Below are 27,881 nucleotides of genomic sequence, written 5' to 3' on the forward strand. Positions count from 1 at the left end.
CAAAGGTGTTCGATGGGGTTTAGATAGCGAGCCCACATGAAGCAGATAAATGTCCCCTTATACGCTAGGTGGCAGCACTAATACATGTTTCAAATCAGAATTATAAACGATGTTAACCAGAGAAGAAGATAAAAGAAACAAACATGGCGTCCAGTGCGGCGACCCGGACTGCTGCTGGTGCTGCTAAAGTTGTCAAGCCGATTTTCAGCAGGGATCTGGATGAAGCCAAGCGCCGAGTTCGGGAACTGTATCGTGCCTGGTACAGAGAGGTTCCAAACACAGGTAAAACAAGCTCTCCCTTTGTATTAGATCCACACGAGCTGGATCCCAGCGTCAAGGTCGTGCTAATACAGCTAGCTAACGTTAACTAGCTGTAAGGCACTCTCTAACTACATATTTATTTAGCTCATTGGCTACATCTCTTTGTCTTTTTAAGTGAGCTAACCTAGCTTTCAATCTAGGGCCAGACTTAACTAACGCGATGCAACCACACCGAACAAAAATATAAATTGCAACATGTAAGTGTTGGTCCCATGTTTCATGAACTGAAATAAGATCCCAGAAATGTTCCACAAATTTGCTTACATCCCTGTTCGTGAGCATTTCTCCTTTGCCAAGATAATCCATCCACCTGACAGGTCAAGAAGGTGATTAAACAGCATGATCATTACACAGGTTCACCTTGTGCTGGGGACAGCACAAAAACTAAAATGTTTTGTCACGCAACACAATGCCACAGATGTCTCATTTTGAGGAGTGTGCAATTGGCATGCTGACTACAGAGCTGTTGTCAGAGAGTTTAATGTTTATTTCTCTACCATAAGTCGCCTCAAATATTATTTTAGAGAATTTGGCTGTACGTCCAACTGGCCTCACAACCGCAGTCCACGTGTAACCACACCAGACCAGGACCTCCACATCCGGCTTCTTCAACTGCAGGATCTGAGACCAGCCACCCGGACAGCTGAGGAAACTGGGTTTGCACAACCGAAGTTTGTTCCGAAATTCTACCAGAAACTATCTCAGGGAAGCTCATCTGTGTGCTTGTTGTCCTCACCAGGGTCTTGAGTTGTAACCGACTAAAGTGGGCAAATGCTCACCTTTGATGGCCACTGGCACGCTGGAGAAGTGTGCTCTTCACGGATAAATCCCAGTTTCCACTGTACCGGGCAGATGGCAGACAGTGTGCGTGTATGGCGTCGTGTGGGAGAGCAGTTTGCTGATGTCACCAATGTGAACAGAGTGCCTCTTGGTGGGGTTATGGTGTGGGCAGGCATAAGCTACGGACACTGAACACAAATGCATTTTATCAATGGCAATTTGAATGGACCGTGATGAGATCCTGTGGCCCACTGTTGTGCCGTTCATCCACTGCCATCACCTCATGTTTCCGCATGATAATGCACGGCCCCATGTCGCAAGGATCTGTACACAATTCCTGAAAATGTCCCAGTTCTTCCATGGTCTACATACTCACCAGACATATCACCCATTGAGCATGTTTGGGATGCTCTGGTGTACAACAGCGTGTTCCAGTTTTCACCAATATCCAGCAACTTCGCAAAGCCATTGAAGAGGAGTGGGACAACATTCCAAAAGCCACAATCAACAGCCTGATCAACTCTGTGAAGATGTCATGCTGCATGAGGCAAATGGTAGTCACTCCAGATACTCACTGGTTTCTGATCCACGTGCCTACTTTATTTTAATTTTGTATTTATTTTTAAGGTATCTGTGACCAACAGATGCATGTCTGTATTCCCAGTCATGTGAAATCCATAGATTAGGGCCTAATTAATTTCAATTGACTGATTTCCTTATGAAAAATCTTTGAAATTGTGGCATGTTGCGGTTTATACTTTTGTTCAGCGTACTAGCTCAAGCTACATTGATAGTCGATGAGCTAGCTAGCTATTTTATCCTCATTAACCACTTTTACATTTTTTTTGTGAATTGACAGTAAAATACACTTCCTACATTTGCAGATAGGTTACATGATTAGCAATTTGATAAGTAGGGAGTGTGATAAGTAAATGCATTAATATGCGTATTTCTTTGAGCTTGTTGTGGGAATTTTATAGGACGACATCTTGTCTTATGTTTTGTCCCACAGTGACTACCTTCCAGCTGGACATCACAGCTCGCCAGGGAACAGACAAAGTGAGGGAGATGTTTGACAGGAACAAGCACGTCAATGACCCCCGTGTGATTGACATGCTTGTCATTAAGGTTAGTCTGCTCTGCTCCCCAATCAGTCAATTTGCGCTCATGCAGTTAGCCTAGTTTCTTAGTGGCACAGTGGGTACTGCTAGACCGAGATAACTGGGCTGTCATGCTCTACATCATTTTACATTTGACGCATCCAAATCGTTCAAAGAAAACAACTTTGACGGGAATATTTACAAAGCTCAATGGTCACGTATAAAGTGTAGTGAGTGATGTTTTCTTTGCATACTTTTGGTTACAATAGGGTAAGATGGAGCTGCAGGAGACCATCAATGTCTGGAAGCAGAAGACCCACATTATGCGCTATTTCCATGAGACGGAGGTACCACGCCCTGCAGACTTTCTGTCCAGATTTTATGTTGGACATGACAATTGAGCTGTACTTTCCACCCTGTTTTGTCCAGTGTAACAGAGGCTTCCCCTTATTGAACTGTAAATATACACATGATACCCAATCTTGTCAAGTCCTCATTGTACAAATGTTTTCATTTTGTGAAAACAGTCATGGGACTGTTACTTCCCACTTGAAGTTGGAAGGCTCTCCTTGTGCATTGCAAAGCTATTCCTCTGCGTTGCCACAGTAGAGATGCTTTAATGTGATATAGAAGTGTTTGTGCAAACTAGCCCTTATGATCACCAAGTTCAGAAGATGGATGCTGAGACCATGGCTCATACCAAGGAATATCAGTATGGTTGTCATGGACCCTGTGTTTACCCTGTACCCACTCCAATGCAATAAGCCAGTTATTAGTTGATAAGCCTCTGAATAGTTTGTGAATTGTCGTGAATGACATGCCACTGACGGACATTACATATAGGTCGACTTTATTAGATCAGTTCATCAAAAACAAATGCAACAGGTTGGAATAAAAAGCACCAAAGGTTCTTGATAACCTATATCAGAAACCAAATAAATAGGGACACCTATGCAGGCCTGTCACCTCCCCAAATAATTCAATATCCCTAGAATGATTGAAAACAGAACAAGTATTTCCGGCAATGTAGAAGATATCACTGGCTAAATCAAAAGCAACTTCAACTGATCCAAGGGTTTCCTCTTGCACATCAATTTATTTTATTTAGTAAGACTTATCTGTGCATGTAAACGTTATCACTAGGGAGGAATTAGTCCTATCACTTCTCTAAAACAGCTCTGTATCCAGGCAGGCACACATCACAATGGATGGGGAGAGAAGAACCAGAAAGGCTTTGAGTTTAAGATCCTCAAGTCTTTTCAGCTGTCACACGTCTTCCCATTGTCTGAGTGGCGACACATTACGCTCTGTTGAGGGAGAACACAGAACACAGTAATAGGCCTCACCTTCCCTGAGGTCAAATGTCATCTTTATTGCTTATGTTAAGAGATACATTTTCTAAAGTTGATTTCATTGATCATTATACATACATACCCAGGTCATATGTTGGAGCATACAGACCATTCAGTCATCATCGTCATCATCCTCAGGGACGAAGATGTCATGCTCTTCCAGCAGCGCAGCAAAGTTCTTGCTGATCAGAGTTCCGACATACAGGAAGGGGATCACAACCACAGCAATCCGGAAAAGGCCAAATGAGGTCTGGATAATTGTCAAGATTCCATCACAAAAACATATCTATGTTAGCCTGCAAAGTTGTGTGATTTTATACACAATAACAACCAGTCAAAAAAATAAAAATGTCAAATAATTTACATGATGCATGCTTTACACATTTAAACATGCATGTATTTATAACACTTCCAGTGAAATGGAGGCTCACAGCGATCCTACCTGAGATTAAAAATTCCTATTAAATTATAAGATATAATTACAAATTATGCTTGGCCATACACAAATACCTTTCAGGCACCTTCACTAAATCCCCCCCTTTCATTTCATAAATAACCTGCCCATATTTTCACAAGAGAGCACTCACCTTCTTGGGTTTTGGCAAAATACCACCTGATGCTGAGTACACAACTGTTCGGTACTGAGATAGTGCCTCTCCGAAACCATTAGCATAAAACCCAGAAAATGTTGGTACACGACTGTTTTTCAACACCGAGAGTCCTGCCTGACGAACCAAGACCGACGCCATCTTCCAAGCCTTTGACGCTCGTAGCAATGCGGAGAGATCATTTTGGATGCACCCAAGCACCGCCCCTGAGCCTGCGCCCTCCTTTCACTCGAATATTTCTCATGATTAATTAACAAACAGTGTTTTTATGATAATTTATTGCGAACGGAGCTGAATCCATAGTACAGCTGTATTACAAAACACTAAATTTGTAGCAGCAAGAATTGCAGCAGTACATTTATTTATTAATGTGATCTGTAAATGTTTTCTAGTATTTCAGCAATATTAATATTTACAAGTACCAATAGCAATAAGATGCACAGTTACCACACATGGCACTCAGTAATAATGTATCATCACTACAATAGTTATTGATTAAAGAAATGTAAACCTTTCAGTAAGTAGCATGTCAATAAATACTGTAGGGGAGTGGGGTAAATTGAGCCATAAGGTTAGATTAGCCACCCCTTGTTTCTAAGAAACCATACAACAACATTAATCATGTGACCAAGTAGCAGAGGCACACAAGGTCTTATCTGATGTCAGTCTGAGCTTGCAAAACATATCAAGAATCTCGCAGACCAGTTTCATGGGCTTAGTACACAATTATTTATATATTCTTTTGCATTCATGGGCTATGTAGTCTCATGCAGAGAACTTGCCTATGAATTGGCACATCGAAACGACATCCCTGTCCCTGACAACTGATGAAGAAATGGAAGGGTTAATAATATTGAATAGACTGATCTATATCTGAATGTAGACATACATTTCAGATATACAATATACCACACCCCCATTCCATGAATTAAACTTTGACCTACCAGCACCAGCACCCACTTACCCCAGGGCAGCTCAACCTACCCTGTCCTTATGCATACCCAGGGTAAATTGTGCCAAGAAACCACTTTTTTTTAATGAGCTGTTTTCAAAACTTAAATGTTTACATGAATTCTGATTATTTTCAGGGATACACAACATCCAAATATATGTAGATATCAATGTTGGAACGAATACTGTATTTTTCTTGATGTAGTGATGCTGAATGTAAAACAATGGCTCAACGTACCACACTCTCCCCCACAGCCAAAATATGTACAGACCCCCTTTACATAACTGGGTAATTCTGCTTGAACAGAAACCTCAATTACCTAATTCAAAAAGTGCATATGAGAGGGGAATGAATGTATTTAGAGGAATGAACTGGGTAATTGCCTCTCATTCTGTAGATTAAAAATATACTAAATGCGTGAGGTGCCAATGGACACCTTACACCTACACCCCTACCTTTCAAATCATTGTGCTTGATCTCCAGAAGTTTCTTCTATGTACTTACTTACATATTTTGATTTCCATTCACCCCAAACAAGGTAGATAGTCATTGATATATTAAATTCAATATTCAATAAAAAGGACTGGTCATAAATAAATAAGTCAACTCATAATATATACACATATAATACAAATACAGCAAAATAAATATTTTTCAGCAAGTGAGATGAGTAATAACAGAAATGAAAATCGTACTTTGGACAAAAGTGGAAATGTAAACAGCTTGAGATAAATCTCCTTCACTTGTTGTGTATCATGGTGTTTCCACAGGTTTGGTCCTGCCAGTGGTTTCCCTCTGATCATGTAGAACCAGCAACTCCTCTCTACACAGGAAAACAAAATGATGTGTTTCGTCATCCGAAACTACAGACACCACAAACATCATGTCATATAAAGCATATTCTGGACATACTTAGCTATGTTCCCTCCCCTTTTTACCTAATGGTTTTTGAAGGTGAGACGCCTGAAGAACTTGTTTATCTCAAATACTCCAGGTCTGACTGGTACCCCTGCGGTGCTGCTCTCTCCCAGCCTCACAATCTTTCCAGCAGTGATTGCTGCCCTGAGGCTCATGCTCTTCACCACCCGAGACCCAGGCCCCAGGCCAGAGGTAGGCCGGGAGGACACAGTAATGTAGGAGGCATCCTTCTGCGGTTCCTGGTAACTCACTAAGACAGAGAAAAGGGGAGAAACAGTTGATCAGCAGTGCTACTAACAACAGCCATAATCATATGCACAATTATAAAATAATAAATACAGCACAGCACGCATCACCTGCAGCAGTAAGAATGGTGTCTGTGGTGCTGGCGAGCTCCAGAAGGATTGTGGGATATGCAGGATGTAACATGTAGAGCTTTCGGATGACTGGCATGGCTTGAACCGCCCCTGGTGCCACCTGTTAACAGAGCAAGACTTAAAATAGATTTCAACTACTGATCTCCATAGTACGATAGGCACAAATAAGTAATCCTTTACCTATCGTGTTGGGGTTAATTCCACAAATTACAGGAGAGACACCAAAAGGGACTTTCTATCTTCCGACTGCCAACCTGAACATTGACTATTGTTAACATTCTGGGAGCAGGGTTTTGGTTAATTCCACTAATTCAATTCTCTCTTCCTGTAAATTCAATTTAATTCAATAAAAATTTAATTTTTGTCAATTATCCAAAGCGTCTGCGAAATGACTACGGTCAGTCTTTGAATTCAGAGATAATTCAATTCCTCTCAATTCCAATGCTAGGTAAATTCCAAGAATTGAATTCCCAATTGAATATTATCCCAACAATTCCACAAATTAAATTTAGAAATTAAATTCCCTCAGGATTTCAGGCTCATCACATCCATGTTCACACAGCCTAGTTATACTGGAAATACAGAAATACAAGTTTAAATGATTTTAAACAAATCCTCCAGTACATTTTTCAATAATAACTGCATTAATTCCATTAACTGGAAAATGTACAAATATTAAATTCCAAAACATTTTTACAATTCCAATTCAAACAGTTCAAACAGTCTAATTCCAATTCCATAACTTGATGATTGTTGAAATTCGAATTGAATTCAACATAAATTCTCCACTTCATGAGTGAATTCAAATATTTAATTGGAATTTCTAATTAAATTGGAATTGACCCCAACCCTTGTACCTATACCACTGAAGGATGAAGCAACATAACACGCTCTCATAGAACATCTATTCCTGCTCCCAATAAGGATTCAACAAGGGACTCACAGTTGTCTTGGTGAGGTTCTTTGGTGGTCTGACAGGGTCACCGGCCCAGAAAAGGAAAGCTGATTGAGCAGATGTCATGATTGAGGTACCTTCCAGGTCAAGGCGTGGACAAATAAACTCTGTCTCCCACAGACTACGCCCATTGGCTCCATCAACCACCTGAACCTGAGATCACAGAGAGATGGATGGTCATCTTTGTAAATATGTATAACTGTCTGAAAAGTATAATAGCTATAGGTGTAAGTGTTTGTAGAAGGAGATGATACTTTTCTCATTCTAGGGGCCCCAGACTTCTGTATGAGGAGATCTGGGATTCCATCCTCGTTGAATTGGCCTGGTGCTGGACGACTGAGACAATGATAAATGATTCAGGTTATTTTAGCTCTATAACTTTATAGGGCAGTGGTTTTCAAACCTCTCCTTCGGGGATCCCCAGTCGCTCCATATATTTGAACTATTCTAGAGCTAGCACACCCGATTCAACTTGTCAGCTAATTACCAAGCCCTTGATTAGGTCAAGTAGTTGAGCTAGTTCAGGGCTACAACTAAATTGTGAAACTTCTGGTGGTCCCCGAGGAGAGGTTTGAAAACCACTGTTATAGGGTATTACTTTATAGTTTTATATATTGATATTGATTTCTGTATTGTTGGGAAAAGTGTTGCAAGAAAGGTACTTCACTGCACTTGTGCACATGACAATAACACTTGAAGCTATCCCTTTTATGTTTAGTCATATACACCCTAATGATAAACTTCTCCATATATCATGGTGACCATATTTCCTACCTGTGTATGGCTGAGGAGGTAAGAGTCCACTCGGTGTGTGCGTCCTTCTCTCTCAGCACAGAGAGCTTGCTGGAGAGCTTGCCACACACCAGCACCCAGTCACTGCGGCTGGAGTTGAGGTTGGAGATGGAGTCCAGGCTGTTGTGGTTGTTACACAAGCCAGCCACTAGGGGGACCAAGAACTCCACTTGCTCAGTTCCACTGGACAGAGAAAGTCAAACAGTCGTTCAAACAGGCACTCTATTGTAATTGTGTAACCGAGCACTTTCTTATCCTTACCTGGAGATGTGTATGAGGGAGGAGTTGGTTTTCCTAAGCTTCTCCCAGCCGGGGTCCTTCAGTCTCAGACCAGGGGATATGGGTGTTTTTCCAGTAGCCCGAGTGTAAATATCTCCCAGGGATACAGCCTCTACAGTGCCTGAGTTAGTATAGCAGATACATTATCAGACATTTATTCATTTCAGATGAGAAACAGATTTGTCACTGTGCTTGATATAAAATTAATCCCTTACCTAGTCCAAATAGAATGTAATATGCCCCCAGCTGTGTCTCATGAAACAGGGGACCAATCAGCTTTCCAGAGATATTAAAGGTCGTGAGGTTAAAGGTCACGGGATGTCCAAGCAGAGCTCCAGTCAGCCCAGACAGCAGGAGCAGTGAGAGGTCAGACACCTGAAAATAAGTTTGAGACAGTTTGATGGGAGCATTCTAGACTGACTGGAAAATGACTGTTGTTAACACAGTGACTCTGAAGATTTGGGAGTATGGTCTATATTGTAATAATAATATGATTTATATAGTAACAATTGTCTTATTATAGCAATATATATGTATCGGTGCCAAGCCAGAGATTGTCATACCTGGTCAGCAGGTAAAGTGGCAATCAGCAAGTCAGGAACAGAGTCACCTTGGAGATCTGGCAGGGAAACTGCCTGGGACTGGATCTCCCCTGGGGCTACCGACCACAGCTTCTTCCCTGAGGAGGAAAATACAATACTGAACATAAAACTATTAACTACAACACATTATTAATACATCTACACAACTGCTACAATGTTCATGCTTGTAGCTGTGAAACTGAACCATTCAAAGCCATGATTTCTGTGGTTGTTGTCTGACCTGTGGTGCCGTTGACAGCAGTGAGGTGTGCAGACTCGATGAGCAGACACACGGGGCCGCTAGCTCTGTCTCTCTGGCCAGATAGGGGAATGGCGCTGTTGGGGAGGGCTCTGAGGGCAGCGCCCCCTGCTGGCAGTGGTGATGGGTGGGCTTCGTACTGCAGCCCACACTGGATGGACTCCACAGGTTCCCTGAGGACCCTCCTCCAGAGCACCTCACCACTGAATGCAGATAGGGCCACCACACTGTACTCTGGGAGAGACAGAGAGGGAGAAAGAGAAGGGGGTAAAGGTGGATGGGGTTTATTACATGTGGCAAATTGTGTGTTCTCAGCAGTTTACTGGGGCTAGCAGGATTAGATTAATATTACATAATCACTGGTAGATTTCTATGGTGTACAGTGAGGAGGTGGGCTTGAGAGGGAATAACGCCTAAAAATGAGGGTTGAAAATATCCTCTTCGTTCCTACGACAATGTCCCTTGCTGTTTCCATAGATACCTTTGTTGTTCCCCACAGAACGGGAGAGATGGGTATTGTTGCTCTTTTGAGTGACTCCTATTAGCACATCCTCAACTGAGTCATTGTCAACATCCCACAGTGCAAGAGGAGGTGGGGTAACACCTAAAGAAGAAGAAAACCACTGTTACAGACAGGAACGGTTTGTAACTACTATTTACTAAACTAGACCTGCGGTTGCTTTGCTAACATGCTATTATAATAATCACGGTAATGTGTAATCATAGTAATCCAGACTGTGTAATATCCACCCCCTGACAAAGACAGTCAGATAAATCTGAGTTTTGTGTTCTCAACTGCTTTCTCATACAGTTGACTTTATTGTGATGTTGACTGTGTGCTTATCTTAATCTAAAGCACTAGTCTACTCAGAGTCTGACCAGTCGGACCTGACCTGTAGTTTTCTCTTTCTCTGCTGTGAGAGAGAGGTGTATTGGTATCAGCAACATGCGGGTAAACTGTAGTGTTTTCATGTGTATTGTTTATACATTAGACTCCTTACTCACCTCCCACATGATCACCCAGCTCTTTCTCCCACTGCGGCCGTTTGTCCAGTTCCCCATGCTGACAAGGCACCAAAAAGGCACACAGCAGCACCACCAGCATGGCACAGACCAGAGGCACCAGGAAAAACGCTGCCCGGATGGCTCCCCTCACCTTAGCCTTCCCGTCCGGGTCAGCACTGGCACTGACACCCAATCCAGGGCCACCAGAGGCCCCAAGCCCCCCTCCATCCTCTACTCCCTCATCCCTGTTTGTCTCCCTCTGGCTCCAGTACTGCATGCCCTTCTCCTCTCTCTCCTGCCTCTTTTTTCCCGGGAGCCGTTCTCTCCACTCATCGTCGTCCTCCTCTTCCTCCTCTGCCTCATCTTCATTCCCTACGAGCCTCCCTGTTCTGCTCCCTCTCAGCTCTGAGGTACCTGTACCCATGCAGTTGCCCCTCCCCAGGCCATTGCGGGGGTAGTTGAGGACCAGGTCGTCCTCCTCGCTCTCGTCCTCACTGTCGGCCTGAGTGAGGGGGTCATACTCTCCAAGCTCCGAGCCCTTCTTCCCTGTGAGGGACATACACACAAAGACACACACGGTTAACCTTTTACTGCAGTGGGCTAAATCAGGGTCACACAGAGTGTTTCTTGGTAGTCTTAAACAAATCTATGTTGAAACCAAAGTATACACCTCACACACATGGTTATGGGCTTTAAAAAAAAAAATGAAGACACCTGCACATGTCAGATATAGAGTTGAAATGTATTACATTTTGAGTTTGCATCCCCATATTACACTTAATATACATCACAGAAGACTGAAATATAACAAAACCATATGACATAGAAACACCGGATAATGTTTATTAATTATGACATTCTGAAAAATATTAACAACATTCCACCCTTGAGGCCACTAGCGCTCGATTTGGTCATTTGACTGCAGGACAGAGGTCTACGGATCTGTTCGGGAAACAAGGCCCAGGTGAAAACTGAACGATCTGATAGAGCATGGTGGTGCATAATAGAACGACAAGCATCCCAAAAGGACAGGGAAGTTACTCAAATATTGTTTATTTTAACACCAAATGAATTATGGTCCTACCCTGGTCCCAGAACTGTTTGTACTCTTGCCGACTCTATTGCTCATTGTTTGGCATGACAATGATTGCCAAGTTAAATGAATGACCCCCATTACATGGCCTTATTTGTAGTTATTTGCTGAACACGAGATTTAAGCAAGTAGCTAAATCAGTTATGACATTATTATGACAGTGAGCACTGAGCAATCAAGCGACTTCGATGTGGCACCTTACTGTACTGTACAGTAGCTAGCTAGTGCGCCACATAGGATTGTGAATGATGCAATGTTTTTCTATTAAAGCTTGAAAAGAAACGAAATATCAAACATTGAAAATAAGTATCGTATTTCACCTCTCAATTCTGGACTGTCATTAAACAAATAAAAACATTATTTTGTGTTATTGCAATCAACATTACTGTAACGTTAGCCACAGCTGGCTGGCTGTTATAGCTAGCTCACATGAGCTAACAGAATGACACCAAAACAACATTGAGACACGACTGGTACAAAGACTACACAACATCCTTTTCACCTAATCAACCCTTATATCTATTTCCCAAATCATTGCAACGCGTCTCTTACCAGGCAATTTGAGAGCACGGGACAAAGCTGCAGCCATTGCAAATTGTAACGGCGCTGTGCTGCAGAATTGACCCTCTCATCCGAAAGAGGCGCTAAAGAACTGCTATGTGTGTGTGTGTGTGTGTGTGTGTGTGTGTGGACGTTTCGGGACTGTAGCGAGTGCATTCTGGGACACAACGTTTTTTCTTACCAACATGAGGAAGAGGCTAAGTCAGTAGATGCTATTTAGCAGTGGGGTGTATTCGTGAATGCCAAGGGAAGCCAGAAAATACCCCCAAAATGTACCAATACATTTTTTAATGTATTTTTCGTCTCTGCGTTTTCATAATTTTCCTTCAATGCGCAAGAGGCTGAATGTATCTCACCAGAGAAAGTATCCAAGAGAGCAAAACAGTAGCTCTCTTTCTCTGTATGTGTAGACCATCTATCTCATGGTCTATAGTCTGGTCAATGACATTTCTGCCGCCCGTAGTATTGAATAGAATGGAAGCCAGCGAGCAGGCATTTGGTCCCCCTTCATAAAAAAAAAGATAAATAAAATAATAGCCAATCAGAGCTGAGATAAACTCCAAAAAAGTGTCAAGGGAAGCCAGTTTGGATTTGGCTTCACCCCTGTCACAGAGAAATATGTTATTGATCAATTGCAGCAACTTGAATTGTTGCATCTCATTGTGTTGTTGTACGCCGGTGTCTAGCTAGCTAAAATTGTCCATGGATGAAGATAGGGATTTGGACTTGTGGTTTTACTTAATTCTCCATATGATTATAACGGCGATTCTGATCCAATCATAAAATACATTGTGCCCCTGGACTGAGAGGATGGAAGTTCAATATGTAGGTTGTAACTAGATATAGAAGGCTAATGTTAACTAGCAAACATTGCCCATGAAAGGAAGTTAGGCTAGCAAGCAAGCATTTTAGCCATGTAGCTTAGGGCAACAAAAAATACAAGTGTCAACATGAAAGAGAGCAGGATGACATTGGCGTTTCTCTACAAGTAGGGTGCGTCAACATGTTTTTTCTACTTGCATGAACGCACATACACACACACAAATCAGAACCATTGACAGCCACATCCTATTTAACTTACATTGATTGGACTAAATTGTTTTTGGTATATTTTAGTTGTCCCTGTATTAGACTAAGCATAGGAGATTTGATGGTTTTGAAATGTCGAAGATGAAATGGTGCTGAAATAGTGGAGGCAGCTCCTGTTTTCATTGCGACTTGCAGTAACTGTCAATGTTTCTAAATCAATAGTTGTTTAGTAGTCCGAAAATGTCGGAAACGTGAACTTTCTTCACCATGCTGTAGGTCATGAAATTGTTTGTTACATGCAATATGCTTTGTGGACTTTACCGGACAGAGATTACTCTCCGGTTTTGTGATGGAACAAAGGAGTGGTTGAATTTATTCTGCCACTGTGTCTTCTTATTGTCTCTGCCTTAGGTATACATCCCAGCACAAGGCATATGAACTTATAGAACAAACAACGCAATTATCACAACGCATACACTATATATACAAAAGTATGTGGACACCCCTTCAAATTAGTGGATTCGGCTATTTCAGCCACACCCGTTGCTGACAGGTGTATAAAATTGAGCACACCGCCATGCAATCTCCATAAACAAACATTGGCAGTGGTGGCCTTACTGAAGAGCTCAATGACTTTCAACGTGGCACCGTCATGGGATGCCACCTTTTCAACAAGTCAGTTTGTGAAATTTCTGCCCTGCCAGAGCTGCCCGGTCAACTGTAAATGCTGTTATTGTGAAGTGGAAACGTCTAGGAGCAACAGCGGCTCAGCTGCGAAGTGGTAGGTCACACAAGCTCACAGAACGGGATCGCAGAGTGCTGAAGCGCATAGAGTGTAAAAATCATCTGTCCTCGATTGCAACACTCACTACCAAGTTCCAAACTGCCTCTGGAAGCAATATCAGCACAAGAACTGTTCTCTGGGAGTTTCATGAAATGGGTTTCCATGGCCGAGCAACCGCACACAAGCCTAAGGGCCAAGCGTCGGCTGGAGTGGTGTAAAGCTCGCCGCCGTTGGACTCTGGAGCAGTGGAAAAGCATTCTCTGAAGTGATGAATCACACTTCACCATCTGGCAGTCTGACGGACGAATCTGGATTTGGTGGATGTCAGGAGAACACTACCTGCCCCAATGCATAGTGACAACTGTAAAGTTTGGATGAGGAGGAATAATGGTCTGGGGCTGTTTTTCATGGTTCGGGCTAGGCCCCTTGGTTCCAGTGGAGGGAAATCTTAATACTACAGCATACAATGACATTCTAGATGATTCTGTGCTTCCAACTTTGTGGTAACAGTTTTGTGATGGTCCTTTCCTGTTTCAGCATGACTGTGCCCCTGTGCACAAAGCGAGGTCCATACAGATGGTTTGTTGAGATTGGTGTGGAAGAACTTGACTGGCCTGCACAGAGCCCTGACCTGAATACCATCGAACACCTTTGGGATGAATTGGAACATCGACTAAGAGCCAGGCCTAATGCTCTGGTGGCTGAATGGAAGCAAGTCCCCGCAGCAATGTTCTAACATCTAGTGGCAAGCCTTCTCTGAACAGTGGAGGCTGTTATTTATTTATTTAATTTATTTAACCTTTATTTAACTAGGCAAGTCAGTTAAGAACAAATTCTTATTTACAATGACGGCCTACACCGGCCAAACCCGGATGACGCTGGGCCAATTGTGCGCCGCCCTATGGGACTCCCAATCACAGCCGGTTGTGATACAGCCTGAAATCGAACCAGGGTGTCTGTAGTGACACCTCAAGCACTGAGATGCAGTGCCTTAGACCGCTGCGCCACTAGCAGCAAAGGGGGGACCAACTCCATATTAATGCCCATGATTTTGGAATGATATGTTCGACGAGCAGGTGTCCACATACGTTTGGTCATTGGTGTATGTTGTCGTTTTTTCTGGCTTGGCTTTTCCAGTGATTTTAGCCACGCACCGCTACTGCTCTTTAGTGGTTATTACTACCAGAGATGGTTAGAATCTATACCGCTTCTGGTTATTACCTCTCCACGAAATGACTGAGAAGCATAATTAACCGTTTTACTGACTTTTATGGTGAATTAATGGAACCTTGTATCATTACGGACTGGAAAGGAGGCTACAAAATACAATTTTGTGGTTGAAATTATATTTCACCACATGAGAGACCTTTCACATTGATTCATCAGATTTTTCCTGTGTCCAGCTCTGCATGGGAAGGTGTTTTACCACTTAGCTGTGGTAGGTCTGGTAGTGACAGTAGGATGGATGAGGGAGGCATGCATTGAGAAAATACAGATATGGGACACTAATACAAGGCATCATACTTAGTCATGCTCACACATGGTCAGGAAGGAAATGATATGACAAATAATGATCAGTTAAAAATCATCTACTCATCTACTCATGCCCTTAACACACACACACACACACACACACACACACACACACACACACACACACACACACACACACACACACACACACACACACACACACACACACACACACACGGAGATTCACTCTGCTCTGTATGCCTCTATAACCTTATAGTGACATTTTGGTTTCAGTGTTCCTACCTTTTTGTTTGGCCTACCATGTTTTGTAAATATATATACAATACTGCCACCTCGTGGCACAAAGTTAAATGCACTCGGGTTTTGGTGGAAATTCCGGAAACAATTTATGGTCAATAACTACCGGTAGGTTTCCATCGACAACAGATTTTCATTTGAATATTTAAAAATCCGTATAAAGAAAATATGCACATTTTCTCACCAGTGGTGTTTCCAAGAAACGGACAAAAATCTGGGCGTGATGACATATTTTAATATTTATTGGAAAGAAGCATCAACATCACCGTGCACTTTCACCACCCTGTGAAATTCATCATAAATTATTTAATCTGTAGCCTAATAAACTGCATGGTTTCCCGAGTCGTAGTGGGAGGAGCACCCACCATGTTGACTTTGTGTCACTCCCAAGTTTAGTTTGATATGATGGTTATTAGATCAATATTTGCGCATAAAGGCGTTTCCACCGCCATTTTACCCATAATTAATTTTTACCAACAAAAAAAGATCCTACCATGTAGAAAGGAACAAATTACCTGTCTGCATTTATACAATTGTACCGAAACTTCCTGTTTCCATCACAGCTTTCGGATTTTTTTCATATTTTTTTTTCATAGGAATTTGGTTTTTATACTCATATAAAAACTGTGGAGGGAAACGTAGTTATTACTAGGTTTCCATCCAATTGGCAACAGGTGTATATATTCCCAAATCAGCATAAGTGGGTATGTTTCCACCACCACTGACTTGTTGAACATTAAAATCAGAGCGTGATGACGTAGTGCACACAACATTAACTTTGTCTGTACCAAATAAAAATCTGAAGTTCAATGTGTTTTCATCGCATTTTCAACTACAAATAATTTTGTCATAAAAACTGTTTGTTAAATAGCAAATGTGCCTACTCTGTCTTAATTTTTTTTAAATACAGTATGACATTACCCGCATAAAAACTGCTGATGGAACGTGGTTAGAGAAATAGAAGGCAGAGATGTTCTTTATGTTGAAAAAGGTTTTGGAGAAGTGCAGTAAGTACTATTATAGATGCCTGACGTTCTATTTTTATGTAATAGTACGTTACAATCATGGAACATATAATTCCATTCTGGTTCTGTGTAACCTTGTGTCAGTATCCCGAAAGAGGTTTATATTTTACATGAGAGGTCAGGGCAGATCCATGTCCCGCAAGGCATCTCACAAAGTAGGTGAGTCACCTAAACAGGAGGACCTGTACCCGTTCAAAAATTGATCTCGCAAATCTAGGCGAGGACACGGGCGTCACCCCGCGTCGTTATTTTCCTTACTCATCAGTTTAAGGCATAACCAATCGATGGTCGAGGGCAGTACTTACCTCTGTATGCAGACTATTACACTCATGGTGTTTACCATTGGTGTTCACTTCAAAAAGTATAAACCTACAGTTGCATTTTATTTTCTGAGCTCATTATGTGATACATAATTGTACGTTTTCAATCCTCAATTTAATCAGGTAAAATATAGCTTTTCTACGAGACTTTACTTATTTACACTGGTTTCAAGCGATTTGGAGCGCAAAGGTTGATGGGAAAGTTAAAACGTTTATTTTACCCTCGGCAGTTTTTTTTTTTACTTTGTGAAGAGCAATCGATACCAGAGGTCTCTAAGGCTGTGCAATTTATTTATATTTGTTTATGTTTTATGTTAAAAGTATCATGTTTTGTTAATTGATAATGACCAATGGCATTGATGTGATCATTGACACTTCACATAACCTAATAGGCCTTTAAAACCATATAAAATATGATTTTCTCTTAAAATAATACACTCTGGTTTTTAGATCTTGCTAAACAAATGTAAGAGTAAAATAGATCTGTATTGGTATTTCAAACAACATAGATATATTTAAATTGTATACGTAATTATATTATGGTGTCAACAATGTAGTTTTTCAAGGAGCTATTATTTTATTGAGTTCGCCATTTTTGATCCAACTTGGCTTCCATAGTCTCTTCTCGTTTTTCTCTGTCCAGTTACGATCACTCACGCTTTTGAGTCAAAGAAGATGGAAGATATTTCTTTAGACGAAGTGATACGTCGACGCGGTTTCAACAACAAAGAAACAATTAAAAGGTATTAATTTAGCAATTTATGAGTTTGAATGCAATTTATGAACGTTATACATTGAGTTGTATCATTCAACGTAATGAAGAAATTCAATTTCCAGAAAGCCTCGGCTATTTCAGTTCATCAGCGGTCCTTTTTCAAGGCCTGTACTCGCAGTTGGATTAGCTACAGTCATGTAGCTAACGTTAATATCTATCGCTACACTGCAGACACTGATTTCCCTGATATCAATGAGCCAAATACGCGCAGCTAGCTATTTATCAGGGCTCCGTTTAACTAGTTAGCTAACTAGGTAAAAACATTTTTTATCAGCATTTGATAATCGACCAAAAAATAACCGAATAAGGTAAACAGTTCGCTGGAATGTACGTTAGGTAGTTAGTTATAAACTAACAATGGTTACAAACGCAACAACGTACAGCTAACGTAGCTAGTTAGTATACCTATAGATATGGTATAGAGCGCGAGGCAGTCTTGTAGATCCTCTACCTAGAGCCATATGTAGTCAACTAGTTGTAGCCTAGTCCTCCATGATCTAATATTCACAATTTGGAAAACACAAGGAGCGCATATCAGAACCGCTAACGTTATAGTGTTTGATTTTGTATATCGTTTTGAGTACGTATACCTAGAGAACCATACTGAATGTAGGGCAAAATCAAATACTATAGCTGGTCTTATACGCGCTCCATGTGTGTTTTGCTAAATGTGGATATTAGATCATGGAGGATTAGGCTACAACTAATTGACTACCAATGTCGACCTCTTCCTCTTGTCTTTCAGGCCTATGTTCGGCAGGGGTGCTGGAGGGGTCGGGAGGACCTTTGATGCCCGACAGAAAATTGGGATGACAGATGTCAGACAGAGACTTGGTGGAGGAGGAGGAACTGGTAACCAAAAACCAGACCTGGCCTGCAGGGCAAATAGCTTTTCAGTAGTATCAAATGTTCAACAGAATGACTTTGTTGGAACTCAAAAAATTATTTAATTCTGAACAGCTTTTGGAACAATGCTCAAGGTAATGGGTGAAATAATACATTCCCCAGCCTTTGCCAGAGTTAAAGCAGGTATTTTGTGTGAGGACCTGCCTGTTGCCCTATTGAGAAGTAGAGGGATGTATTCCATTTGACGGATTGATTTTGTGTGAAGTGGACATGAAAAATGCTTATTGAGACTTCAAGAGATCTGACCTGAGCCCCATTTACAAAATAATATTTTGTTTCAAACTACACATTTTACTGTTGGACTACATTATGTTCTGTTAAGCATTCTTGCAAGTCAGATCAAACATTGGAATGTTTTTTTGCCTTCTGCTCACTCTTGTCCTGCTTTCGCTTCCTCCAGCTTTTCAAGTGAAGGATGCCAGAGAGAAACTTGGCCAGAAAGATGCCCGCTTCCGAATCCGTGGCGGAGGAGGAGCAGGTGGGGTCCAGGATGCCCGACAGATGATCAACTCACGGAAAGGAGGACCGAATACATTTAATGTTACCCCACAGAGTTTACAGCAGATACCAGCAGCACAGCTACAGACACATGTGCAGCAGATACAGATACACACTACCAACGACATTGCCAGTGCAAATGCCAGGCAGTTTACCCCCAACCTACAAGGAATGAACATTAGAGCTGGGGTTACGCCACAGCTGGGGGGTGCACCTAAGAGGATGATGGATGCTCGTGATAGGCTGAGCCTCAAGAGGAGCATTGGAGCTCCACCAAGCCAAGGAATGGTAGCACCCATGAAGATCACCAAAACCATCCAGGTAAGTGATCAGGCTGACAGTTGGCTCCAAAGTGATAGTAACCACAGGATCTGCTCTAATATTATCCAGGCTTAGCTACTAGACAGAATTGACCCACTTGTCGCTCAAGATGTGCACGGATAAGAGAAAATGCTAGTTCTTGCATTGTTTATAGTGGTAAAGCATAGCCTCACTCCAAACATAGTTGCTAGCTGAAGTTAATTAGAAATTAGTTTAAAATTCAACTAGGCTTATTTGCTATTTAGTTATTGGTTGCATGCTTTTAGAGTCAAATATATTAATTCACCTTCTGAATAATGATTTTATTTAACTTTTTTTTTTAGCAGCAAAGGCCGGTAGGGATGTCAAGTGGGATCCGTATGAACATGCCAAGCAGGGGTTCCCAGGTAAGAGACATATTTTTAGGTTTTTGAAAAGATAAGAATCAGAAGGTTAGATGGCAGAATTTATTCAAATTTTCTTTAGAGTATATCAACTGAATTTGGTTGATTTCTGCTGGTCATACGCCACTGTAATGCATATGTGAGTGAGTAACGTACCATCTCTCCCTCAGTCTTTCTCAGGTGATGATGATATCCCTAGCAAACCGATGAAGACCACTACTGGCAACCATATGCTGCAGTCACGGGTGCGAAGACTACGCTAGATATTCTTAACTTTTCTCTCTTTCTGTTGCTTTTCCCTAAATGATCTGTATCTGTAATTCTTTATTATTCAATATAACTCGAATATCCCTTTAATACTGCCACACTGGCTGTATTGGTGTCTCACTCTCAACTTTCCATTCATTCACTGAAAAGTTTCAATGCTTTCTCTCTTTCTCCAACAGCCTGGCACCCTGGGCTGCCCTTTCTCAATGTCAGCCCCCATCACTAAAGTAGTCAAAAACGATGCGTACACCGCTCCTCGTCCCCCAGTGCCTGTGGCACCCACAAGGCCCAACCCTAGTGTGGGGGCCTCCCGCTCCTCTGCTCCCGCCTTACAGCCCATCTCCAGGACCCTCCGGCAGGCAGGGCCCACAGCGGAGCCCAACTCCCAGCCTCCTCCACCCCCACAGGTCAGTCTCCACATGTCCCTTCACTCAGCTACTGGAGCAATGGATTACATAAGGTCATCTCTATAGGAATGTGTTGGTAGGGATGCTAGCAAATACCTATAGACTTCCAGTCATTGTGCTAATGCTAGTTATCATTGGCTCGCAAAACTACATCTAACTTCATACTGGACAGAAACATACAAATGGTATCCACAAGTTTATCTGATTCTGGGGAAGTAGATAAATGGCCTCCTTGTCAAAATCTCGAAGTATCTCTCTAACGCAGCGGTGGGCAATTCCAGTTCTCGGGGTCCTGATTGGTGTCAGTTTTGCCCCAGCCCCAGCTAACACAGCTGACTCCAATAATCACCTAATCATGATCTTCAGTTTAGAATGCAGTTTGATTAATCAGCAGTGTTTGCTAGGGATGGAGAAAAAGTGTGACACCAATGCCCACCCCTGCTCTAACCAGTTAACAAGCGGTTAAATTAGTTCCAAACAGTAAAATTATGTGACCAACAGAAAATGCTTTGCATGCGTAAAAGGAATTGACATTTTTTCATATGAAGGAAAGCGTCCAGGTTTCAAACAATTAAGTGTTCAACATGTAACTGCCACCAGCTCAGATTGCAAGGTGGATGAATGGAGAGGATGTGCACTTGTTTTTTTTAACCATGCCAGATCGGCTACTCTGGTTGGAAAGAAGTGCAGTTTGCTTCATATTAGGAGTTAAGAAATACAAATAGTAGTAAAAGAAAGCTGGAATCATCCTCTTTTGAGTAGACACACACCAACACGCGATTGCATTTAGAATTGTTCCGCAATGACTGGGCTTATAAGAACATGTCTCACTCCAAGCAGATAGCAACCAGCTGTTTGAGGAGCTGCGAGTGCTCAATGCCCGACAGGGGATATTCTGCTCAAACTAGGCTCTGTATGCGGTGCGCATTTAATAAATAAGATGCATAACGAACTAATGAAAACACACGGCAATTTAATTCCATTAAGTTATGCAAATGAAACTATAGACTGATAAGCATGACCGTTCAAATATATTGATGGCGGCTAACCGACTAACGGTCAATTGCATCCGTTTTTTAAATCTCAATATCAAATCATTTCTGGGTAACAATTAAGTGCCTAGTGTGAAAACAAACATTTATTCTTAGCAAATAGCAATTTCTCAAGCAAGAATTTTGCCAGGACTATCTGGGAGAGCTCTGAGTGAGGAGGGGAAAACTGAAAACTAGCTGTTATAGGCAGAGAGGTTTGGAACTCTTTGTCTATTGACTAATTTACTGCATAGTGAGGTCACATTGCAGGCCAAAACTCCATCCCACCTCAACAGGCTGAAATTTCAAGCGGTCTTTTCAAACGGCTCCTACACTAAAAAGGCATTATAATTTTCACAGTATTATTCCAACTTCATAGTGTTGAAATGTATATAAACCACAGGAAAGTCACATTTTGGACTGCACTGGGCCTTTAACATCACCAGTTGGCAGCATAGCTAGCCTTGGGGTCAGTAATCAACCTACTTCTCTCTTGTTGATGATAGATTAACGTAAAGCCTAGCATTGGCTTGTTGTGTTGGTGTGAGCTGTATATGTATTTGACTGTAAAATGTTTTGGTGCACCCCTTCCAGCCTACCTTCAGTCCTCTGGAGGGGACTAAAATAACAGTGAATAATCTGCACCCCCGTGTCACTGAAGAGGACATAGTGGTAAGTACCTCACGATGTTCAGTTCTCTGCTGTTTTAGATTCTCTCTTTAGCTGTGTGTGTAAATTGCAGACCTGCTTACGATGCAGCCATGACTCATTAAGCACATTCAACTGACCTTTTTCCTGTGTTCTTGTGACGGTCCACAGGAGCTGTTCTGTGTGTGCGGTGCCTTGAAGCGAGCGAGGCTGGTGAAGGTGGGGATGGCTGAAGTGGTGTTTGTGAGGAAGGAGGACGCTGTGAGCGCCTACAGGAAATACAACAACCGCTGTCTGGATGGTACGGGCCTTCAGCAAGGGCAACATTTATTTTAAGGTTGATTGAGTTTTTTGGGAACCAGCCTCGATGATGCATGATAATGATGCAGGTGATGATGAATAGTTATCTGAAAAGGCATTGGTTTTACTTTCTTAAATCTTTATTCATTTTCTTCCCAAGGCCAGCCCATGAAGTGCAATCTTCACATACAGGGGAATATCATCACTTCAGACCAGCCCATTCTTTTGTAAGTCTCTGTCTGTCTCTGTTATATTCATATTTCTCACTGCCCCCTTGGTTGCGTTGCAATCAAATCAAACTTTCCAGTATTAAATTGTAGTCCACGATGTGCATGATTTCTTCCTTTCCAATTGCAATGCACGTTGTCTTTCAGCATCACATAAAATCCCCTATTTATCTCTCACAGGAGGCTCAGTGACACTCCAGGCAGTGGAAGGAAAGAGGGTCTGCCCCTCTCTTTGTCTCGCCCCGGGGGTCGTCCAGCCTCCTCTCAGCCCACACCTGAGGTGGATCCCCAGACCATCCTCAGGGCCCTGTTCAAATCTACTGTCCAGACCCCCTCTACCACAGAGTCTCCCGGTTCACAGTGCACAGCCTTCCGCATTAAGATATAACTTTCTAGTACATCCACACACATACGTGTCACACAACACATAATACATCCACCCTCCTGTTTGACAGAGACATCTACTGAGATGATCAAATAGCATGATACTGTATTTGTATAAATTTGACAGATCATTGGCAGGTTGTAACATCTAAAATTAACACACTGTTGCCGTCGTCCAGATTTTTAGGAAAGAAAACCATTTGTAGCCGTGGCGTACTACATAGATGCATGTCTCATAACGGACCAATGTGAGGCAGTCTGATTTGTTCATTTATTGTTTTAATCAAATTTGGTGGGGGGATAAACTGGACAGTTGTAGGTATTCTTTTTTTTGTATCACATGGTTCACTTTTACAACTGTTCAAATAGTTCACATTGAACACCCCTCTTGGAATCGAGATGTTTTGTGCTGGTTGGAGTCGCGCCCCCCCAACCGATGGTCTCACTATGACCTGATGCACGAACTCATGAAGATACTTGTACTGTGAACTACAGGCAACAGTGGTTCTTGTACTGGACATGATGTAAAGTTTGATTTCAGAATGACTTGTACACATGCTCGTATTCCATTGTGGTTTTTGGTTTGCCGTTCTCCTTTTTGTGGCATTCAGGTTGTTCTATGCTTATTTGTGGCTGTTATTTGACTCTATTGCTTTGTCGCAGCTTAGAGAAGTTATGCTAATTTGCTCAATTTATGTTCAACTGTCTGTAAATTGCTTTTTACAGCTGCCTTTTATGTCAGTCATGAAGATATGGTAGTGAGGTCAGATCTATGTACAAGTTAATTACTGCCAATAAATATGTTGCTTTATAAAGATGTGTTCATATTGATGTGTGTGTATATAAATGATTGGTTCATATCCTTATTTCTCAATAGAATTTTGATAATTTTGCATTAGTGTCTTTATGTTTGTCTGCTAGACCGGGGTTCACAAAACCTTTTGGGGCCGGAGATCCCTTTTGTGATAGCAAATTCATCAGGGACCCCCTCATAAACAGATTACAACACGAGTGCAATTAAAAAAAAAAAAAAGGGCTTACAAGGAGTTTTACATTGTCTGCTGTGCATTGCTGGGCGAACCAAGTCCCAGGCCCTGGGAAGGAGCATTTAAAAGACCCTGCTTTTGGCATCTGAGGGAAAATGTAGCAGTTTTAATTTTGTCATGGGGCAGACATGTTTTGTTGTTCCAGCTTTAAAGATATTCTGCAATTCTACACATTTTGCCATGAGGCAGAGAGCAAACTGCTGTTTTAAAGCTTTAATTGGGGAATAGTATTGAGTTTAAAAATGTATAAATGGTGGCGTACTGTGAATACCAATATCCTTGAGCCTCCCTTGGCCCATGTTGCCCAGGGCTAAGGACATCTATTGTAGATAAATACTATTACATAGTGATCTATTACATACTTTACATTTATTCCACGGATCCCTTGGCCAAAAGTCGTATAATCTGTTAGTAATATCCATTTTTTTTTTAATGAAATGTTAAATATATATGTTGAGATCTGGCCGCGGAACCCTGCAGTACACCTGGACCCCATTTTGAGAACCCCTGTGAGACAGCTAGATCCTCTAAAAAGTAGGATTAACATTTTTGGTGGGGGGATTTGTATTAAGCATATTTAGACTACAACCAATCCATTTCTACTTCCTGTGTGAAAGGTCGCAAAGAAGATGGCGCCGTCCAGGACGAAACATGCCAACCAGGCTTGTGTTATTCCAGGTGGTTTTACAGGTAACCATTGCTAAAATAACACACGTAAACGGAGAATGTGATTTAAAATATATAATTTTGTGTTTGTTAGTTCGATCATGATCTCATTCTGTTTCAACCACACTAGCTTGCTTCTAGCTAGCTAACTCCACAACGTATGTCGAACACTCAATTTAAGCTTGCTTCAAGACCAAACTTTGTAAACACATGAGTATTGATGTTGTTGGTGCCTTATGGTGTTTAACGATTAAAATCGGTCAACTTGATGTCTGTATATTATTTGGACTGCATTCCCTAATACTACATAATGTAGCTTAAGCAACGATTGTCTACTATGTTTTACTCTCAGGCTGAAGCCATTAGTAACCTCTGGGTCTCCCTGGAGTTGTAGACAATGTATTAGGACCTGCCTAGACAGATGTTTGTCTGTTTTGACTGTATTTTGACTGAACCACTCTTCTCAGTGCTTTCTCTACAGTTCAGTACTGACAGTGTTGCTCAGCACAAAATATGTGTAAAAGAGCACCGGGTGCGAGCAGAGAAAACCACACAAAGACCCCTCGACAGAACACTGTTTGTCCTTAACATTCCCCCATATTGCTCTGAGGTACGTTTATTTTGTAAAGACTGCCAATTACCAATCAGTGTGCATGTGATTGTTGTACTATTAGCAAGTCTACAGAAAAATTAAATGTTTGTGCTACAGCTGTGTGGCCAAATAAGGTATAAAAGTACTAATCTCTTTCTGCTGTCTTTCAGGGTGTCATAAAGGAGCTCTTCTCTCAGTTTGGTCCTGTTCAGTCTGTGGAGCTGAGGGAGAAGCCAGGTTCCTTTGAGCACTCAGGACCCAAGCTGGCTAAGTATTTCACACCAGCACAAAAACAGGTATGCCATGAATCCGGACAACGAAGCTCGGTGTTTAGATCAGATTGATTATTGAAGTGCCTATGGACACCTTTTCAGTATTGAGCCTTTTCTGTTTCCATTCCCTACAGGGGTTCAGAGTGGGTTACATCGTGTTTCAGAAGGCCATCAGTATTACAGCAGTGAAGTCCCATCCCCATGATGTCCCATTGGTTGTTTCCACAGAGCAGCGACCTGTGTGGACAGGTCTACAGAGTGAGTGAGCTTTAAAGTGCTCTTCTAGATGCTTGGTCTTTTCTAAATATCGGCAGAATGTATAAAATTGGAAAGACATTTCACCCATATTGAATACAGTATTAAACATGCCTTTCACTTGTCTCGCTTTGTTTCTTTGTCTTTAGAATGGATTCATCAGTACAAGCAGTCATTTGCTCAGCCAGACAAACTACAGGAGGCAGTTGACACCTTCATGCAGGATTACGATAAGAGAAAAGAAGAGGTCAAATTCTCCCCCTGTATCTCAATCTCAACTCATTTAGGTACCGTATTTCTGTTAACAATTTTTTTTTTTTCTTACCCAGGAGGCAGAGCGACAAAAGGAGGAGGCTGAGGAGCAGCTGGAGGATGAGGAGGGCTGGGTAAAAGTTACCAGGGGTAAAAGCGGGACCAAGACCCGCCCCCACAGTGAGGTATCCAATCAGAAAGCTCTGCAGAAGGAGAGCAGAAAGAGGAAGCGAAAGGAGCTCATGAACTTCTACACCTGGCAGCACAGAAACACACAGAAAGAACGTAAGTTATGGTTCTAGTCATTTGATCACAACAGAAGCACAATGTGTGGTGAAATCCTTTTATTCTTTAGTGCAAAACTTTAACTTTTTTGTTCAGTCATTCTGGCTTCACTGCTAACTTTGTTCATATTACTGTCACTCTGCATTTTGAAAAGGGTTATTCTCTCTTTCAGACATCGCTGAACTGAGGAAAAAGTTTGAAGAGGACAAACAGCGAATTGCTTTGCTAAGAGCACAGAGGAAGTTCCGACCTTACTGAATCAAGTTTTCTGAGATTCTCCCCACCTTCCTGTTTTTTAAACCACCTAATCACACCATTGATGACAATAAATATCAATTTACTCTGTATAGTCTTGTTTGTCACTGATACAGTAATTTATGGAGTCTTCAAGTTTGATTGGTATTTGATTCAAAAGTTGTGAATCAATACCTTAGGATCACTTCTCGTTTTCCAACAGACACCCTTGTATTCTGCTATTTCTGGGGCTGTAGGATAGGAGGCTTTAATATCTGATATTTTACTTTCAGTTGTAGCGCTATGTACTCAGTTTGTGACCTTTACCAAAGTGTCAAAGGCAAACTGGCTGCATAATACATGTGATGTACATTTGTTATGCATTGGAATGCACATGGCCAGTGAAGGTATTTAATGGTAGTTGAAATGAATACCAATTGTAAAGTGTTCATAGAGGTGCTTTATTGGGCTTGTTCAACCTGTAGGCCAGTCTCATTGTTTCTGGTTTCCATTTCCACGTCATTTTCTGCCACTTGACAACTCATCGACCATGAAGAGAACAGGAGGAAGAACAGGATGGAGGTACAGATGACCGTGACAGAATACATTGACACCTGAAATGCTGAGGGCCGCCAGCAAGAGAAAATGTTAGTGTCAGTTTCATTCCACTCATACAGGAGCTGTGGGGTAAGTTTAGACATTTTGGGTATGGTTTCCTAGAAACTAGGAAGATGTAATTTCATGGAGTCTGAAGGAAGAAACCACATGGAAAAAGAGGTAAGCAAGTTATGTCCAAAAAAGTATTGTATGATGCTTGGATCTAAACCAAAATAGATCATTAAATACTGTTCTATACATCAGTTGGAGTCTATAAGCTTCAATATGTGGTCCTAAGCCTAGCATGAAAGTGCATTGTTGTAGTTGTGTGGGTTAATATAGTAAAAGTGTTTGCCTTGGAGTAAGTTGAGCCAAAGGCAAGTGAGAAAATGTAAGAGTTCTTCCCAGGCATAATGCAAGGCATTATCGCTGGTATGTGTAAAAAAGTACAACGTTAGGTGTTAAGCCTGTGTTGAAATATGCTTAAATTGATTAAAAGACAAAGAGTGATTGTGTTTGGGAAAAATATACAGGATTTTAAAAAGATGGTGGTATTTAATTCAGTACAGAAATGTGTAGGTGGCTCAACTACTCGGGGTCAAGCTATGTTTTAAAAACTAACGCTTAAATTAATTCAGATTATTTCCAGGGAT

The 27,881-nt window shown here is 41.6% G+C and overlaps 5 protein-coding genes and 1 non-coding gene across 7 annotated transcripts; 3 read left to right on the top strand and 3 right to left on the bottom strand.

Moving 5' to 3' along the window:
• Window positions 1-124: 124 nt before the first annotated feature.
• LOC120034195 (NADH dehydrogenase [ubiquinone] 1 alpha subcomplex subunit 6-like) lies at window positions 125-2,681 on the top strand. Its single transcript, XM_038980664.1, has 3 exons — window positions 125-282; window positions 2,114-2,229; window positions 2,471-2,681. Exons 1-3 carry the CDS (start codon window positions 144-146, stop codon window positions 2,600-2,602), a joined length of 387 nt encoding a protein of 128 aa, XP_038836592.1. The 5' UTR covers window positions 125-143; the 3' UTR covers window positions 2,603-2,681.
• A 349-nt stretch (window positions 2,682-3,030) lies between these two features.
• On the bottom strand, window positions 3,031-4,357 carry smdt1b (single-pass membrane protein with aspartate-rich tail 1b). The gene is made up of 2 exons (XM_038980665.1): window positions 4,141-4,357; window positions 3,031-3,803 (listed from the first exon to the last, which is right to left on the bottom strand). Exons 1-2 carry the CDS (start codon window positions 4,300-4,302, stop codon window positions 3,666-3,668), a joined length of 300 nt encoding a protein of 99 aa, XP_038836593.1. The 5' UTR covers window positions 4,303-4,357; the 3' UTR covers window positions 3,031-3,665.
• Window positions 4,358-4,871: 514 nt separating this feature from the next.
• Window positions 4,872-12,028, bottom strand: LOC120034194 (protein FAM234B-like). Its single transcript, XM_038980663.1, has 13 exons — window positions 11,925-12,028; window positions 10,280-10,825; window positions 9,756-9,878; window positions 9,257-9,508; window positions 8,998-9,113; window positions 8,650-8,809; window positions 8,417-8,555; window positions 8,138-8,338; window positions 7,618-7,699; window positions 7,352-7,516; window positions 6,388-6,508; window positions 6,052-6,281; window positions 4,872-5,936 (listed from the first exon to the last, which is right to left on the bottom strand). Exons 1-12 carry the CDS (start codon window positions 11,959-11,961, stop codon window positions 6,052-6,054), a joined length of 2,172 nt encoding a protein of 723 aa, XP_038836591.1. The 5' UTR covers window positions 11,962-12,028; the 3' UTR covers window positions 4,872-5,936.
• A 4,654-nt stretch (window positions 12,029-16,682) lies between these two features.
• Window positions 16,683-16,837, bottom strand: LOC120034628. The gene has a single exon (XR_005474068.1). It is a non-coding gene; the product is annotated as a U12 minor spliceosomal RNA (small nuclear RNA).
• Window positions 16,838-17,504: 667 nt separating this feature from the next.
• Window positions 17,505-23,848, top strand: LOC120034255 (polymerase delta-interacting protein 3-like). 2 transcript variants are annotated; one of them, XM_038980758.1, is made up of 10 exons: window positions 17,505-17,625; window positions 18,403-18,509; window positions 18,964-19,382; window positions 19,706-19,768; window positions 19,936-20,010; window positions 20,212-20,439; window positions 22,065-22,142; window positions 22,290-22,419; window positions 22,579-22,645; window positions 22,826-23,848. In XM_038980758.1, exons 1-10 carry the CDS (start codon window positions 17,558-17,560, stop codon window positions 23,031-23,033), a joined length of 1,443 nt encoding a protein of 480 aa, XP_038836686.1. In that variant the 5' UTR covers window positions 17,505-17,557; the 3' UTR covers window positions 23,034-23,848. The 2 variants fall into 2 exon arrangements, with proteins under 2 accessions (XP_038836686.1, XP_038836687.1); XM_038980759.1 differs by having other exon boundaries at window positions 19,709-19,768.
• An 829-nt stretch (window positions 23,849-24,677) lies between these two features.
• Window positions 24,678-26,742, top strand: LOC120034356 (ribosomal RNA-processing protein 7 homolog A-like). The gene is made up of 7 exons (XM_038980877.1): window positions 24,678-24,765; window positions 25,209-25,351; window positions 25,504-25,629; window positions 25,740-25,863; window positions 26,010-26,107; window positions 26,190-26,397; window positions 26,570-26,742. Exons 1-7 carry the CDS (start codon window positions 24,705-24,707, stop codon window positions 26,653-26,655), a joined length of 846 nt encoding a protein of 281 aa, XP_038836805.1. The 5' UTR covers window positions 24,678-24,704; the 3' UTR covers window positions 26,656-26,742.
• The last annotated feature ends 1,139 nt before the right edge of the window (window positions 26,743-27,881 follow it).

This window comes from Salvelinus namaycush, chromosome 41, assembly GCF_016432855.1.
Source record: "Salvelinus namaycush isolate Seneca chromosome 41, SaNama_1.0, whole genome shotgun sequence".
NCBI lineage: Eukaryota > Metazoa > Chordata > Actinopteri > Salmoniformes > Salmonidae > Salvelinus > Salvelinus namaycush.